Consider the following 15,760-nt stretch of genomic DNA (forward strand, 5'->3'; position numbering starts at 1 on the left):
ATATAATTCATTGTGTTCTATGTTGTCTTTGTAATCTTAATAATTGCACTTCTTTAAACACAAAATTGTAAAATTAAAATGCTTTAAAAGGTAATGAATTCACAGCTCTCAAAGTTTTGCAAATTCTAAATGAGACGCACTATAACGACACACAGTAGTTAATTTAAACAATATACAGTATAACCATCAGTACCATGTTAAAAAATATCTGCATCAACAAAACATATACTAATTAAATTATATTTGTATACCCTTTAGTGCTCCATGCTTTGTAATAGCAATTAACCATTTACAGTTAAACAATATTATAGTGTATTTTCAATAATTATTTAGATAATGAATTTATATAGAGAATTATATAAAGCTTACCTACTTTCATAAAATGAAGTTCAATTGGTTTCCACTTTCCAGAACTTTCCTGTTCTGAATAAATCTACGTAATGGCAGTAGAGCTTCTTTCCAACCGTAGGCAAATATTTTACAAAGTCAAATAGCTGCTCTTCTGCTTGACGTACTACAGTACTATTATTTACATTTTACGTCCAGCATGCTTAAATAAATTGACCTTTTAAGTCCGTCTCCTTTTCTTGTGCGAGTCAACTAAGTCATATGTCAAAGTGTCTGTGTTCTCTTCGGTAAAGTTCTTTAAAATACAGGACAGCTACTGTTCCTCAATAGGTACTGTATATTAATCATTTTCATGTGCCAAGACATCTTTTAAATGAAACAACAATGTTGTAAAAGAGACTAGACAGAGCATGTAAGCGAATTTGTAAATAATAAAAGAAATGTCTTCAGGTAAGTAAAATAAACACAGAACACCCATTATATGACAAACACAACTATACAGTAAATATAACATGATTTCTGAACCACTGAAAATAAACAGCCTTTGTCTTTTTGAATTAAACCTTAAAGATCTTACCCAGATACCCATTTCCTTTTTTGTTCACATGGCCCATTTTGCTTGTGTTGTCTTTTTTATAAATGCAATCTTTAAGCAATTCAAAGCTGAAAAAAAGAAGTTTATTGCCAAAGGTGTTTTAAAATTTTGACATGTAACAGAAAGAACATGACCTTTTACACCTCCACTTAGCCTTCTGAAGTAGCATGAGCGATGGTGAGCTACTGTACATGACCTAAACTCTCTGTTCCTAGAAAAAAACGGTATCTCATTTACAGTACATGTATATTATATGAATCACCTAAACTCTATTACCTGCCAGAAAAAGCAAAGCAGGGTGTGCATACTGTATATTGTAAATGAAGAAAAGGAGGAGCAAGTTATGATTTTAAACTTCATGGGAGGTGAATGGGGGAGTGAAAACATTTCGCTCCTTAAAATAAAGTTTGAATGCATTTGAATGCATTTTCTCAAAGTCTTGGACCGGTTCATGGATCATTTGTTCTGCAGCCTGATAACACTACATACTGTATGTGGCCTGATAAAACTACATGGTGTTAATAACACTACAGTGCTTATTTGCAACACCCCAGCCCTGAAAACATTATTAAGCTGAACATTAATCTACATGGGAACATGGAAAGGTTTATTACATACTGAAAAGAGAAGAAAAGACACACAGGGGTGGAGTGATAGTACTGTGGCTAAGGATCTGTGCCTGTGGCTGGAAGGTTGCTGGTTCAAATCCTGCGGCTGGCAGAGGAATCCTACTCCGTTGGGTCCCTGAGCAAGGCCCTTAACCCTAGCTGCTCCAGGGGTGCTGTACAATAGCTGACCCAGCGCTCTCTCCCTGTCTGTGTGTCTATGTGTCTCAAGCCATCAAGCTGGGGTATGCGAAAAGACAAATTCCTAATGCAAGACATTGAAAATGGCCAATAAAATGATCTTATATATGCTTTCTGGATCTTTTCACTTATTTTTTAACAATCACTATTAACAATAAAAAGTGTTCCTGTGCCTTTTTTATCATAAATATACAAGCTTTAGATTTAATGTGTCTTAAACATACTGTACAGTATAAAATTAGCCAAAGCATACAAAACACAAGAAGCACCTATTGTAAGTACTGTAACTGACCAATCATTGTAGGGCACCACTAATATTCATGAATTTAAAATCTATTTTATTTTTACCTTGTTTTATTATTTTGGCATTTCCCCATCATTGCGAGAAACTCTGGCATTTTTAATGTTATAGACAAGATATACTGTAAGTGTTTCTATGTGTTTGCATTTATGCCACATTTCCCATGGAAAATGAAAGCTACAGTAAGCCATGTAAAAAGCTTTTTAGAAGTTTTGTAATTTTTTTAATGTTTGTTTAAATGTTTTAACTTTCAAAGTTTTTAAATTAAATATTTAATGTAAAGGTTTACATTTTTTAAAATTTTGTAATTTATAAAACTTGTAATTCTTGACTTGAGAGAATACTTAATAAAGTTAGAAATAAGGCACTTACATAAGTGATAATTCATAATATTATACAACTTTGTTTGCCATTCCAGAATTCAACCTTGTTCATCATACAGTACATATCACCTGTGAAGCTCATACAGCTTGAAGACTTGCTGGGCTTATATATAAAACATCTGCTGGAGTAGAGCAGGGTTCAATTTAATAACATGAATCCTATGATAACATTACATTTATTGGTATTTTTACTTTTTAAAATAAAACTGCACATTGCCAGTTAGCCACTAGTGTAATTTAATTTTTTCTCCACATTTCCCATATTTAGTAATTAATGCCAACCCAATTTTTTCTGTTTCGTTTACTTGTTTAGCTGCCACAGAAGTAAATGTTTAACATTCCTGGTTATTATTTCATTGTAGTCTCTAAACTGACAAACAGATATTCAAACACAACTACATTAGCAAGTATTTCCAAAGATACTTCTTGCAGTTTATGTACTGTATGTAGTGATGTTAATATTGCCTCATATGGTATGTGGGGCAGGATAGGTAAGCATACACGTGCAGACCAGATAGAAAAAATTTAAATAAGTTAAAATGATGGTAAAATTTGGGAAACATAGAGTATATTTCTACCAAAAGTACAAAGGAGCATATGACTATTGTTGACTGATCCCTCTGAAAAGCATCCCCTTAAACGTACTTTCCAGAATGAAATCATAATTACTGTGCACCAGAACAGCCTGCAATTGCAAAGTCCAAAATAGCTTTCATCCACACTGTGTTTAAGTGCATTACTGGCTTATATAAAGCAAAGTAGTATCATTTTTGCACTGTTTGCTGATTACAGTGGATTTTATGGCTCCTGTTAAATACGTATTCCCAAAGTAGATATGGCTCTACTTTATATATTTACATATGGATTACATATCCATATCCTAAGAGATGTCTGCATCTTCCAAAGCTTCAATTATATGAAGCACATATCAGAAATATTAAAGTCTCCTTTCCAAATACTGAACTGCATTCATTGGAGCTTTCATCCAATACTACGGATTTATCATTTAAAAAGGCCATTAAATATCACAAAAAGGAATATTAAAGAAAACCTTACCTTTGCAATTTTAGACATTGAAACTCTGACCCTAACTAAATACAACACCACACCGCTGGTTTGCCCTCAAAATGCCTTGAAGTCAATTCATAGTAATAATAGATGTGCCAGTTAAAACCTAAATAAAAGGAAATCCTTACCTTTTTCACTGACACTTTCACTCTCAATCTCAACGTCTTCACAACTTGTGTACTCTGGAGTAGAACCTCCTTCCTCTTCGGAACTGCTCACAGACATTTGTCGTTTGTTGCCTCCTCGTTTTGTTTTGTAGGGTTTGGGAGGGGGAGGCCTTAGAGACTCCGACTGATCAGAACTGAGTGAATCATTTCTTAGCATGGTCTCCATCTTTTCCCGCTTGGTCTTGCGGATAATAGCCGCAGAACTGGGGTCTAGATGACATTGCTTTTTGCCCCAGTCTTGGTCCTTGGATTCTAATTGTGAAGCAGGAACTGGACTATGCCGCGCAGTGGGTGGGCTATGATTTGCCATCTGCTTGGAAACAGAGATTTGCACATTCCCTGTTCTTTCTATTGAATATGACCTGTGGTTTTCCATTGGCGATTTATGTTCTTCTGCCCCAGGAGGCTGCGATCGCCTTCCCAGTCGGTTCTCTAACACTTCTGATCCCTCTGCCTCTGTGTTTGCCAAAGCCACATCGCTATGCCTCCTCTGATGCCGAGCTTTTGAGACTTTTGCGTGGATGAGCATCTCCTGTTCTTCGGGCTGGGGTTTGATGGGATACCTTGCTAAATTAGGGTCACTGCGGTACCGTGTCTGGAACTCCTCTTCTTTCCTTTGCTTCTCCTCCTCAGCTTTTTTTCTCCCCTCATCCATGTCTGGGTAGTCCTGTGACCTGCCCTTCTCCAGTCGCCGACTTTCACGGCGCTCTTTGTGCTCCTTGTCCTCTATCTGCCGTTCGCCGTGCTGAGCAGCAGACTTTGGCACACGCTTCCGTTCATTTTTCACACCTGCCTTTCCATTCTGCTCAGGAATTGTTGAGGGTTTTTTCCTGGGGTTTGAAGACAAAAGACAATGACAGCTGGAATTAAGCAATACTAGAATGGACTGTATTAGAACACGCGGCCTTTTGGTTTTAATTCAATTTATCTAAGGACTACTTAACTGCAATAATTACTTTCTTAATTGAAAAAAATGACTTTTTAAAAACTGAAACCTGCTGGTCACAATGCATGAATAGCCCTGTACCACAAAGCTTAATGCTTTAATGAAAAATACAAAAGTTTCCTTTAAAAGACTTTTACAAATAAAACATTCGATCCAGCTTTATGTTCACGTAACTTGAATACTTAGACATTTGCCAAATGGGATCGCTAGAGAAATAAAAAATCCACAGTAGTGCCTCGCATAAATTGAAAAATATCACAGCTAAAGAGGATTTTCATCTGCGGCAAAAATCGTTTTACACACAAGCACAAAAAAAATCTCCAAACAAGTACAGTCTTTATCGGCAGGCTAAAAATACTTTGTACAAGAAACATCTAGAGGAATAAAGGAACTGACAAAGCTGTGTAGAGGATTTGTCATTTAATATGAATGGCCTTGATTTCTGAGAAGCTGAGTAGAAGCCAGTACCCTAGAGAGTGATGATTATAACAGCTGTGCTTTGTGATGTGATGTTACTGGAGACCTGGACAGGACAGGTTTTATAGTTTATTCACCATCTACCCACATTACAAAGCCAACACAAATAATATTGTACCATGAACATGAACCATATTGCATTGAGGTTGCTACTGGCAGTGCAATGAGCTTGGATGTAACCAATATAATTTAGATTCGACTCCACTGATCCTAAAAAAAGACTATGCAGTCGTAATACTGTATTTAGCAAGCTAGCCATTGTAACGGTTCTTGGGGTTTCCGCCCTTTCTGCTCCCGCCCTGCCAGTTCTCCCCTCACTGCCTGTGCGCGAACCCAGGTCTCTGGCGTCATGCAACAGGGAACTCGCCAGCTGAGCTAAAGGAGACCTCCTTCAGCCTGGGTGGCTGAGATCCCTGTTATACGCAGGGACATATTCGTTACACCATCTTAAAAAATACAAGTCTTTATACTCATTTATCTTTCTTTTGTGAAAAAATATGATTCTGATGCAGCACTGCTGTGTCTTGTTTAGGTGCTATTCTTCTTATTAATGACCTACTCTCTTAAGGCTCCTAGTTTTTTTAGCATCTGCAGTTTATTCCCTTTCAACTCCACCATGTCAAAGGTTCTTCAGTGGGAGGTAAAAATAAAGGCAAATGTTAAGTGTGAGCAGTGAATTATCTCTCACATTCCGTGGTCAAAATTCTATTGAAGGGAAAGTGAAGAAGTAACAAGTAAGTTGTCTCATTACAGAGTGAATCCCTTACCTGTCTCTTGGGGGTTCACTTCTGGAGCGGGAGGAAGGCATTGCTTGCAGAGCAGAATCTGCTCCCTTGCTCCTTTCAGTAGCAAGAACGGGCTGGGGGGCCTCCTGAGAGCCTGCCGCCGTACTTAAGGGGATTTGGGATCTCGAACGAACTTTCTTTTCTCTGGGAACATCACCACGCATGGCAGTGTCGCTCAGAGCCCCATCCAGACTGGATGCCTGCGAACCTCTTCCAAAAAACCATTCTCCCGACTTTGTCAGAATTTCTTGTTGCTTACGACACAGATTGCAAACCCACATTACCTAATTCCGAAAAAACAAACAAAGAAAACATGATTAAATGGTCCCTTCTCACAGAAAAGGACAATATTTTGAAAACGAGCATTTTGTTATTAATTGTTTTAAGATCTAATTTAATTATACTGTAGATACGTTTTTTTTTCAAACAATGAAGACAGATACTAGAATGAAAATATTTCAAAGACTGTTATCTTCTCAGATTTTGTTTCTGAATATTTAAAGGGTCACTAAAAAAAATAAAGTAAGAAATAAGTATTTTCTTTCATTCTCTGCCAATATCCCTGCATTAATTTTCCCTAAATTAATTTTAAAGACTTGAATTCTCTCTGAAAATTTGATTTTAGATTTCCATAAATCCCTTTCTCCAAAAAGGAGATCATCACCTTTAAAGCTTCAGAAATAACAAATAAAAAGCTTAATACCGGGACTGGTCTTGTTTCAGATTTTAGTGTGTGCCTATAGTTATTTCAGCTTTGATAAAAATAAGAAAGATTTTTTTCAAAACGGCAATGCATTACTCTTTTACACTTACTTTTGAGGCACTATTTGAATAGATAAGTTAAAATAACAATTGCAAATCTAAAGCTATATCATTACAAAGAAATTGCTGGGAGGAGACAGGAGAAAATTTGCCAGAAGGCCAGAAGACTTTTGTTTGGGGAGTATAAAGCTACAGTAGCTGCCACATTGGAAGGAATCACACAATCTTAAAAGTTCAGACAATTTTAAACACCCAGAGTCTTCTGAGTTTCTTCCACCTTCCCTATTCTAATGAATAGAGACAAAACATTTGAAGAAAGAGACTTAGATTTTCCAGCAAAGGAAAATGTTTTTTTTAAAAACATTGCATTACTGCAGCAATGAAAATGTTCCAATGCAGTAGCAGGGGTTCTGTCTGAGCTTCCTCCCTAGATAGGTGTGGAACTGTGCCAGAAGGCTGCCAGCACTCAGAAAGTCAAGAAAAAATGGCCACTAAGGAATTGGTGGCATTATTTTTCAATGTGATCTTTATTTCTGTCAGTATTTTTCATTACTGTAATAGAATCACTAATGGTTCATTTGCCAGAAGCCTGAGAGTTTCCAAAAATACCCTTTTTATCTATTTTTTTTCTTCTCAAAGATTACTTTTGATTAAAAATGAAAACCCATGAGGAGAAAAAAGGAGAATAAGACTACATCACTGTTTCTATATTTAGTAGAGCAGTCTATCATCACATTTGCAGCCTTAACTAATTTTCATACTTCTGTACCAGTCTTACAGCAGTGCAAGTGCTCTCAAGCCAACTGATACATCTTATTGCACTTGCTATACTAGTGAAAGCATTTAATCCTAACTTTATGTGTTTTGGCATCATAAAATTATAATATGTCAATTTGTAAAATATGTGTTAGAATAATCTAGTTAAAAAAAACTAAAGGACTAATTAAACAGGACTTTTTAAAAACTAGGTCAACCCATATGTAAACAGGATAAGATGAAAAATATTTTTAGGATCAATGTGTTTCATTCTAATTTAGTTAGAATCAATTAAGGAAGGTCATAACTACTATCCCATGTTTGGAATTGGTCGTGGCACAGATTTTAAAACCCTTGTCCATAGGAAAAGTCCTTCAGGATCATGCATTAATGTCAACATTAATAGTAACAGCGTGAAGTAGTGCTTTGGGCTTGAGAGATGTTGGTTGTGCGTCTGAATTTCAGCTGGAATACTGCTCCTCACCTTTGGACAAGGAACCTTAAATAGGTCTCAAGATTGACATTGTAAAAGGCTATTTGTTCTTAACTGACTTATCTAGTAAGATAAAGAACTCCTTCATCTCATAGCAGCCATATTACTCTGCAACTCACAACTGGCAACCCACTGAAGCTCAGCAGGTGTGAGCCTGGTCAGTACCTGGATAGGAGATCTCCTGGGAAAAACTAAGGTTGCTGCTGGAAGAGGTGTTAGTGGGGCCAGCAGGGGGCGCTCACCATGCGGTGCATGTGGGTCCTAATGCCCCAGTATAGTGATGGGGACAGTATACTGTAAACAGGCGCCGTCCTTTGGATGAGACGTAAAACTGAGCTCCATTTTTCGAAAAGAGAAGGGGGTGTAACCCCGGCGTCCTGGCCACATTTCCCAATGGCCCTTACCGATCATGGCCTCCTAATAATCCCCATCTATGAATTGACTTCATCACTCTGCTCTGTGTGGTGTGTGGTGAGCGTTCTGGCGTACTATGGCTGCCGTCGCATCATCCAGGTGGATGCTGTACATTGGTGGTGGTGGAAGGGAGTCCCCAATACCTGTAAAGCGCTTTGAGTGGAGTGTCCAGAAAAGCGCTTTATAAGTGTAAACAATAATAATAATAATCATCATCATAATAATAATAATCATAATTATTATTATTATTATTTTTTATTATTATTATTGTTATTATTATTATCTCAACAATAGGCCGTTTCTATAGTACATGGTTCCAGTTTCCATATTGGCTGTGAATTTCCTGCTCAGAGGGGCCAGTGCCACCAGGCCCAGCCTTGTTTGAACGCTAATATGAAAACAGGCAGAGTTGATCTGTATCAGCTGTGCTCTTATTGTATATTGCACTCTTAAATATTGATACAGTTTGTTTTTTTAAATACAGAATACAAAGCAAGATCCTCTGATCTGTATTGGCTAGAACACATTTATAAACTTAAAACAATTTGGGAAGAAAAAATATTTTTTGCAAAAAAGACTTGGATGCATTATTAATTTTTTGCATTAGCCCTAAACTGTTTCTTCCCACTATAGTTAATATATTTGTACCATTTTATTATGCTTTATTTGTTTCAGCACAATCATGTGTTAGTAATAAATGTATCAGTGCTTGTTTTCTTATAAATGATTTTGCATCAGTTATAACTTGTAAGCCCAAAAAAGCATAAGGCAATAAATTAAACAAACCTCTCGTATCAACATTAATTTGCTTTAAGAATAATCTGAATGCAGAAACTGGGCTGTAATAATTGGGTTGTTGTGATCATGCAATATAAAGCAGAAATCTTTAAGCAAGCTAACATTCTCTGTACTGTTTAAGCAACCAGGAAGATTTTAACATTTTCATCACAGTTAATACAGTAATCATAATACATATTGTATACTTGCTTTCTCATATTAGCAGAAGGTACAGAAACATAATTTCTGTACATAAAGGCTTCTTGCAGTATTCATAAAAGTACAAACACAGTCAGCTGTCAGTTTTTATCATAATTTGAATTAAATAAATAAAATTTAAAAGAAACGCAATACTTACAGGTAGCCATCTCTAATAATAAGGGGCTTCCTCACAGTAAAATAGGATGTTTTTTCTTAAAGTTAGATTTCCCCAACATGTCAGAATAAACAGCCAAATTACTGAGTTTATCATGAAAATTTTAGTGCAAAACCTTTGCAGTTATCTTGACAATTCCAGCAATGCAGCTTGCATTTTAAGCAAGTAATGTGTAGACTTAAAGCACAGCTAACCCTCTGACAGCAAACAAGTATTATACCCTGATTGAATATACTTGGACTGTGTCCAAACTAATCTAAACTAAAGCAGGCCCGAGTAATGATTCAGCTTAACAATCCACAGATGTCAGGCAACCAGCTAAACACTCTGATGAGGGATTAGTGGGTTCTAATTCAACGTCTTCACCATTATTTAATACATCAGGCAAATGCTGGATAACGGATGGTAACATTTTTCAAAAACAAGAATGTAGAGTTATTAATAACAAAAAATATGGCTGAGGAATTTGTTTCATTTACATCCCATAACTCAGCAACTTCTAGAAAAAAGTTCATTTCCTTAAAAGGACATATAATTAAAACTCTGTACATGTATGAAAAAAATTAACATCTGAATTTTGGCCTCATTGTAAATGACAATTGACACTTGTTTCCACACAGTAGATAAAACTTTTTCCCCCTTTTCTCCTGAATTTCAGAGGTGTTATCCTGGAGGGGGATCATTCTTACCATAAAATTAGACAGTACATCTAATGTATAGCAGCCCCAAGAAAGTGCTGCCTTTATCCATTCTCATTTGTCCATGTAACAGTAGCAAAACATATTAAGTGACACTGTGTTTAAAAAAACAGTTGGTGCAATGAAACTCAAGCTCTCTTGAAACACATGCAAAACCACAACATAAGCAAGAAAATAAAACATAGGACAAGTAAACCGATGAACTTTGGAAAGAAAAAAAATAACAATTATAGTAGATAAATAGTTATCAAATTGATGTATTTTTTATTATTACAGCATGTTTATTCCAGGACAGATTTTAAAATGTGAGAGCTTCTATCCCTCTGGTGCTTGAGCCAAATGGCAGGGATATTAAACAGAGCACCATCTAATAACTTTAGCCAGAGAGTATAAAAGCACATATATCTTAGAGATAATCAGATACAGAGCCATTTAGAGCTTTAGGCACACTTTTACAGATGATTCCTTGTTTGGCTTGTATAAATATGCCTAAATGGGGAGGTCCTGGGTAGACCAGAGAAAAAGATTAAATGTCTTGTCACCAATAAAATGCTTTGTAACCTCTATTCTAATATATTAATATGTACGATCCTTGAATTGTTATATTACATTAAATATGGCCATGTCTCTGTAAACATGTTTTTTTATGCTACATTTCCAGTTCCTTTATGTTGCCCATCTGATTTGAAGTCTGGTGATTTCACTGGTGAAATTGCTTCTCAGTATTATTTAGTAAATAGCAACTACACATTCAGATACTAAAAATTCAGAATGGCACACATCATGAAGTCATGCTGAATCAAATGAAAACAGATTGATTGGACAAAATCCTTAAGCAAAAAAAAAAATCATCAAAAATATTGAAGAAAAAATGTTTTGAAGTTTCAAGTTTGAAAGGTTGTATATAATATGTACTGTACAGTATGTATGGCAATGCACCTACAATATTTTATACAAGTTCCTCAGAGAGTAGGGGACGGGCTTAATACATCCAGTACAATGTGCTGCACCAACGTTTTCCTTAAACCTTTCCCTAGATCAGCTATGGGGTCTCATTCAATTTTGTCTGCAACACACTGCACTAAAACAATTTAAATAAATTATTGAGAATAAGTTATAAACATATTTAGAAGTGTCACAAATAGGTATCACAAATGTTTAGCATACTTGTCATCAGCAGGTGTTTGTGCACGTCACTGATGAATTTGCATGTTAAGGAATGCGTCCTCTTGCATCCTCTATAATGAGCACACCACTTCTAACTGCTTCCAAATTGTTTGTATATCTTTACAGCATTCAGGTCCTAACTGGAGCTGTTAGACTGTGAAAAATGAATAGCTAACTATATTAAAATATTAAAAATGTATGAGGAGTGACTACATGTGATATATCCAGGAAGAATTTCCTGGATTGAGGCACAATGATGATAAAACTGTCACAGTTGTTGTTTCTCATTTCAACCCAGCACATGCTCTGGTCGTAAACACGTCACCAATTATATAGCTAAGATTTATTTTTATTTGGCCAACATGTATACATCAGGAAAAGTTATTTAAATAAAACAGGTCTCACTCAAACACAATGTATAATGTGTCCGATTAAATGCTGTCTATCAGTGATACAGTGGTACAGTACTTGCAAATGATTTTTGTTGTACTGTATGCACCGAGTTCCCTCTAAAAAGTCTGGGCAATGAAGCTTTAGGCTCCTACATACACACTTGACTGATCCTGCCACTTCATGGTTCTGTAAAAATAGTGGCAGAGATGATAGAGCAGGTACACCTGTTCATCTCCAGGTATGTTTATTAGTGAATGACCTTTTAACATTGATCTTCTCATTTCAGATCCTTAAGCCTTCCCTAGCCATGTGTATACTTTGTTTTTATTTGCTGCCAAGCCTGTAAGGCTTTTATCCTATCGGAATCATCAGATGATGCACAGCATGCAGCCACATTTAAGCAATTAGTATGGGCTGATTACCCTTTGTGTCAGACTTTAACTGTAAAATTGTGCAATAACAGATCCTGTGTTCTTACATGGGAAAATTACCTTGCAAAGAAGCTCCACATTTGAGTTCAATAACTGAATCTTTTGATGAATTCATACGTCCATCAATCATGCTTGCCTTCAAGCTGACCTACTTTTAACTTCGACATAGCAACTTAGCATTTTCATATAAATTTACAACAATGACCAAAAGACTTAACTTTGTCTTGCTGTCATTGCACTTCTTATTGAAAAGACCAGTGCTTAGCATGCATTTTGCTTATTTCAGCTTTCACAAACAGGTCAAATAAATGAAGTCTACCAGAATTGCACTCTAGACAGTCATTACGTGAGCACGTTTTACTGCCAGTTTGATATATAGGGCAATGCACTACCAATAATTCACTGAATTATAAATCCTGGATAAGGATTAAAGACTGTCATAAAACAGATTATAGTCCATTCCTTATAATGAGCTTGTATATCAACTCTCCAAGAATGTCGCTCTTCATGCTATTTATAACAGTTTCATATTTACTTAATATATTTAGCATTCTAAAATCAAACCAGAAAATCAATATTTTTAATAATTTGTTATGGATCTTTGTTGATTTCTAACCCCAGTCTTATTGTTTTTTTCACATCAAGAACAAAGGTACATCTGTTTACTCTGGGTAACAATGAAGTGTGACAAAGCACATGATTTTCAAACAATTCCCTGTAGATTAAAAAGACTTGCACCTAATATAATTTGAGCTGGAATATTTTATAAAATTCCCATCACTTCTATGAAGATTGGGTACAAAAACTTTGTACATTTATGTAAAAATGTAGAAATAACGGACGATTGCGATTTTCTTTTTTGAAAGTGAATAACATTTAGTGGGCTTTCATATTTAGCACTAGATGGCACCACAGTATCTATCATTAGTCTTCAGAGTGGTTTTTCATTTCCTCGGATAAAAGATACAGTAATTCTTTCAGTTTATAAAGAGTGTAAAACTATAGGACATTCTCGTTTTATGAACAAGAAAGTGAAACGTTCACATTATGCGACATTTACATGGTTTATTACTAAAAGAGAACTCCTTGAGAACAATACTTCCTCAAGCATTAAAGATTTTCCAACTGTTTTCCACTGGGTGGCATCAGGCCTAAGCTTCTTTCAACAAACAGAAACAATACAAAGCTAGCTCGTCTCCAATTCAAAGAGTCAGAACGCCAGTTCAACGTCTCCTCCAAAGGACAGCGACTTTTTTACAGCATAATGGTTTTATATTTAAGTTAATATAAATACAATATCTAAATTAAATTTGAAATCTTTTACTGTTACTTGTCTGACGTTTTTCTATACGCATCTGCAGGTTTTCATTAGTTGGTAATGTAAGGCATTCAAGTAAAGCAAGCAGAAGACAAAGGGTTCATCAAGAAATTTGTATGTTTCTTCCACAAAACAAATGCGAGAATCTTTTAAAAGGGATACAATCACAATGCATTTCTTAAAACATTTCTACGAACATAAAAAACTACTGTGGTATATCAATGAAGAAAGCATTGTAAAGTGTGGTAAAAGCACAGCCAAGCATGTTAAAATATAGTTAAGCATAACAAAGCACTATAAGGACATACTGTAGAGTTGATACCTAACAGTCTGTGAAATAAATAGAAGGAAGCATGCACATATACCACAGTAGTTCAGTTTAAAGAAGGTGGACCTGCAATTGAAAACAGTACAATATGCTGCTTTTTGATAGCTCCTGCAGGAGACAGAAAAAACTTCGACTTCCTAGTACAGTACGTGTGCAGTGGGAACAAAAACAGGGTAGCAACACAGTTAAAAATAGATTTAAAATGACTATCCACTGCGCTCCACATTTGATTTTCCTAGGTTTTAAAAAGTCTATATGTTTTTGCTGACATTTTGCTTTCTCTTAAATTAAAATGTATTAAATAATAATATTGATGACGGTTATATGCGATATCAAATTGTATCTTGCTTTCCTGTTCGTTTTTTGGTATACTAGCATCCAATATAAACTGCCAATAATCCTTCCTTCTGTAAGAAGTGCAATGTGTAATATTCATCCATTAGTTAAACACAGGAACTTCAAAAATAAATTAAGCATCAATAAAAATAGAAAGTGGAAACAAATGCGCTTAATTCTGAGCTTTTGCCCAACATGATTTCCTCTTAGTACTGAGGAGTGTCAAAAGTAATGGATGAATTTCCCAGTCCGGCAAAAACAGCAAGAATTCTGATATTTCTGTGGTATGCATCTTCTCTTAGATCCACCATATTCTAGATTTTCAAAGTTAATTAAGTTAATTAGGTTTAAAAAAGTCTTAATGGAATGTAATTCATTAAACACAGCAAAGATCAGAGGAATTTAATTTAGAAAATTGTTTTTTTAATTACAAGTAATTTAATTACAAGCAAATAATACAAGTGTATACACTTGTAGCATAGACACACAGTCACAGTTGATTTTAATGAGGTCTGGTTTGTATAACACGTCTGAAATGAATGCTTTACAAGACTCAGAAATCTGTGCTAGAGGCCGGATAAGCACATGGTTCTCACTACAAACTACCACATTATACAACAAATATTGTGTAACCATGTCAGTGACATATATGGTAAATTCAAGTTCTCTAGAGCGATGGAGACACTGTTCTGTGAAGACCATATGTTTGGATTTGTTATTGGAAAAAAACAGCAACTTTATAACAAGTTTTAAGTTTGGAATTTTTTTGTTGTTAGCATGAGAAGGGTTTTGAAAAATGCAGCAACACAAATTCTCAAGGAAAGTAGCACCATTTCTCTCCCCAGCAATTTCCCTCGAGTCTGCATGCCTCTGGAGTTTTTAACATCGACAAAAGCATGCACCGATATGCATTACCATTAAGAGAAACGTTAGATTAGTTAAACTGTGTGGAAAACCTCTGCGTCAAGTGAGACCACTAGCTTTTGTCTTAACTCATTGAGATACATGCCACAGAAGGCTATCCCATGCCTTCGGTCACTTCAGAACATTGCACACTTAAACATTCTGGCAGCTGGTTTTGCAAGGAGTGATCATGCTTATTGAAGAAGGATTCAGATGACTGCCACTGAGGAGTGTAGGTGCCGTGGTGAGACCACTAAGTGTGATTCATGCAGAATCTTTCCATTGCATCTTACCCTGTCATTCGATATGTGAAACTTAACAGAAAGGATAAAAAAGCATTGTATCCAAGTTAGATCTGTGTTTGAAAAAATATTCAAAAGGTGCTAGTATTTAAGTACATCAGAGTTTTGCATATCTGGACTCTAGTATACAAAATTGTAACTTCTGGCTGATTTAATTTTAATTTGTTTTTTATCCATTTTCAAAGTTGTTGCAAACTTACAGGCTGTCAAAATCACTGCACTGCCAGTACCTACACAGCAGTGCTTCAGCACATCCCAATATGTTGACAAAAGAACAGCTGCATTTAGACAGAGTGCAAATATAGCCTCTGTTCACATTGGGAGAAGTCAAATGTTTGCTTAAGCAATTTAGGGTCTATAGTGAAGCTTTACAAGAAGGTTATAGAAGGGTACATACACTGGAACAGTAAGTGCTTGGTACTCTTAAAAC

At 35.7% G+C, this 15,760-nt stretch overlaps 1 protein-coding gene across 20 annotated transcripts in view; it reads right to left on the minus strand.

The window, feature by feature from the left end:
• The window catches only part of rims1a (regulating synaptic membrane exocytosis 1a), a 114,709-nt gene that overhangs the window by 54,290 nt on the left and 44,659 nt on the right, over positions 1 to 15,760 (minus strand). For 19 of the 20 annotated variants that reach the window (XM_088610782.1, XM_088610780.1, XM_088610779.1 and 16 more), the window contains 2 exons: positions 5,859 to 6,160; positions 3,630 to 4,498 (listed from right to left, as the gene is read on the minus strand). In XM_088610782.1, coding sequence (XP_088466908.1) covers positions 3,630 to 4,498; positions 5,859 to 6,160 — 1,171 coding nt within the window. Of the gene's footprint in view, positions 1 to 3,629; positions 4,499 to 5,858; positions 6,161 to 9,436; positions 9,641 to 15,760 lie in introns of those variants that run through there. The other variant, XM_088610790.1, reaches the window with a different exon arrangement.

This window comes from Lepisosteus platostomus, chromosome 17 (assembly GCF_059453375.1).
Source record: "Lepisosteus platostomus isolate fLepPlt1 chromosome 17, fLepPlt1.hap1, whole genome shotgun sequence".
NCBI classification, from domain to species: domain Eukaryota; kingdom Metazoa; phylum Chordata; class Actinopteri; order Semionotiformes; family Lepisosteidae; genus Lepisosteus; species Lepisosteus platostomus.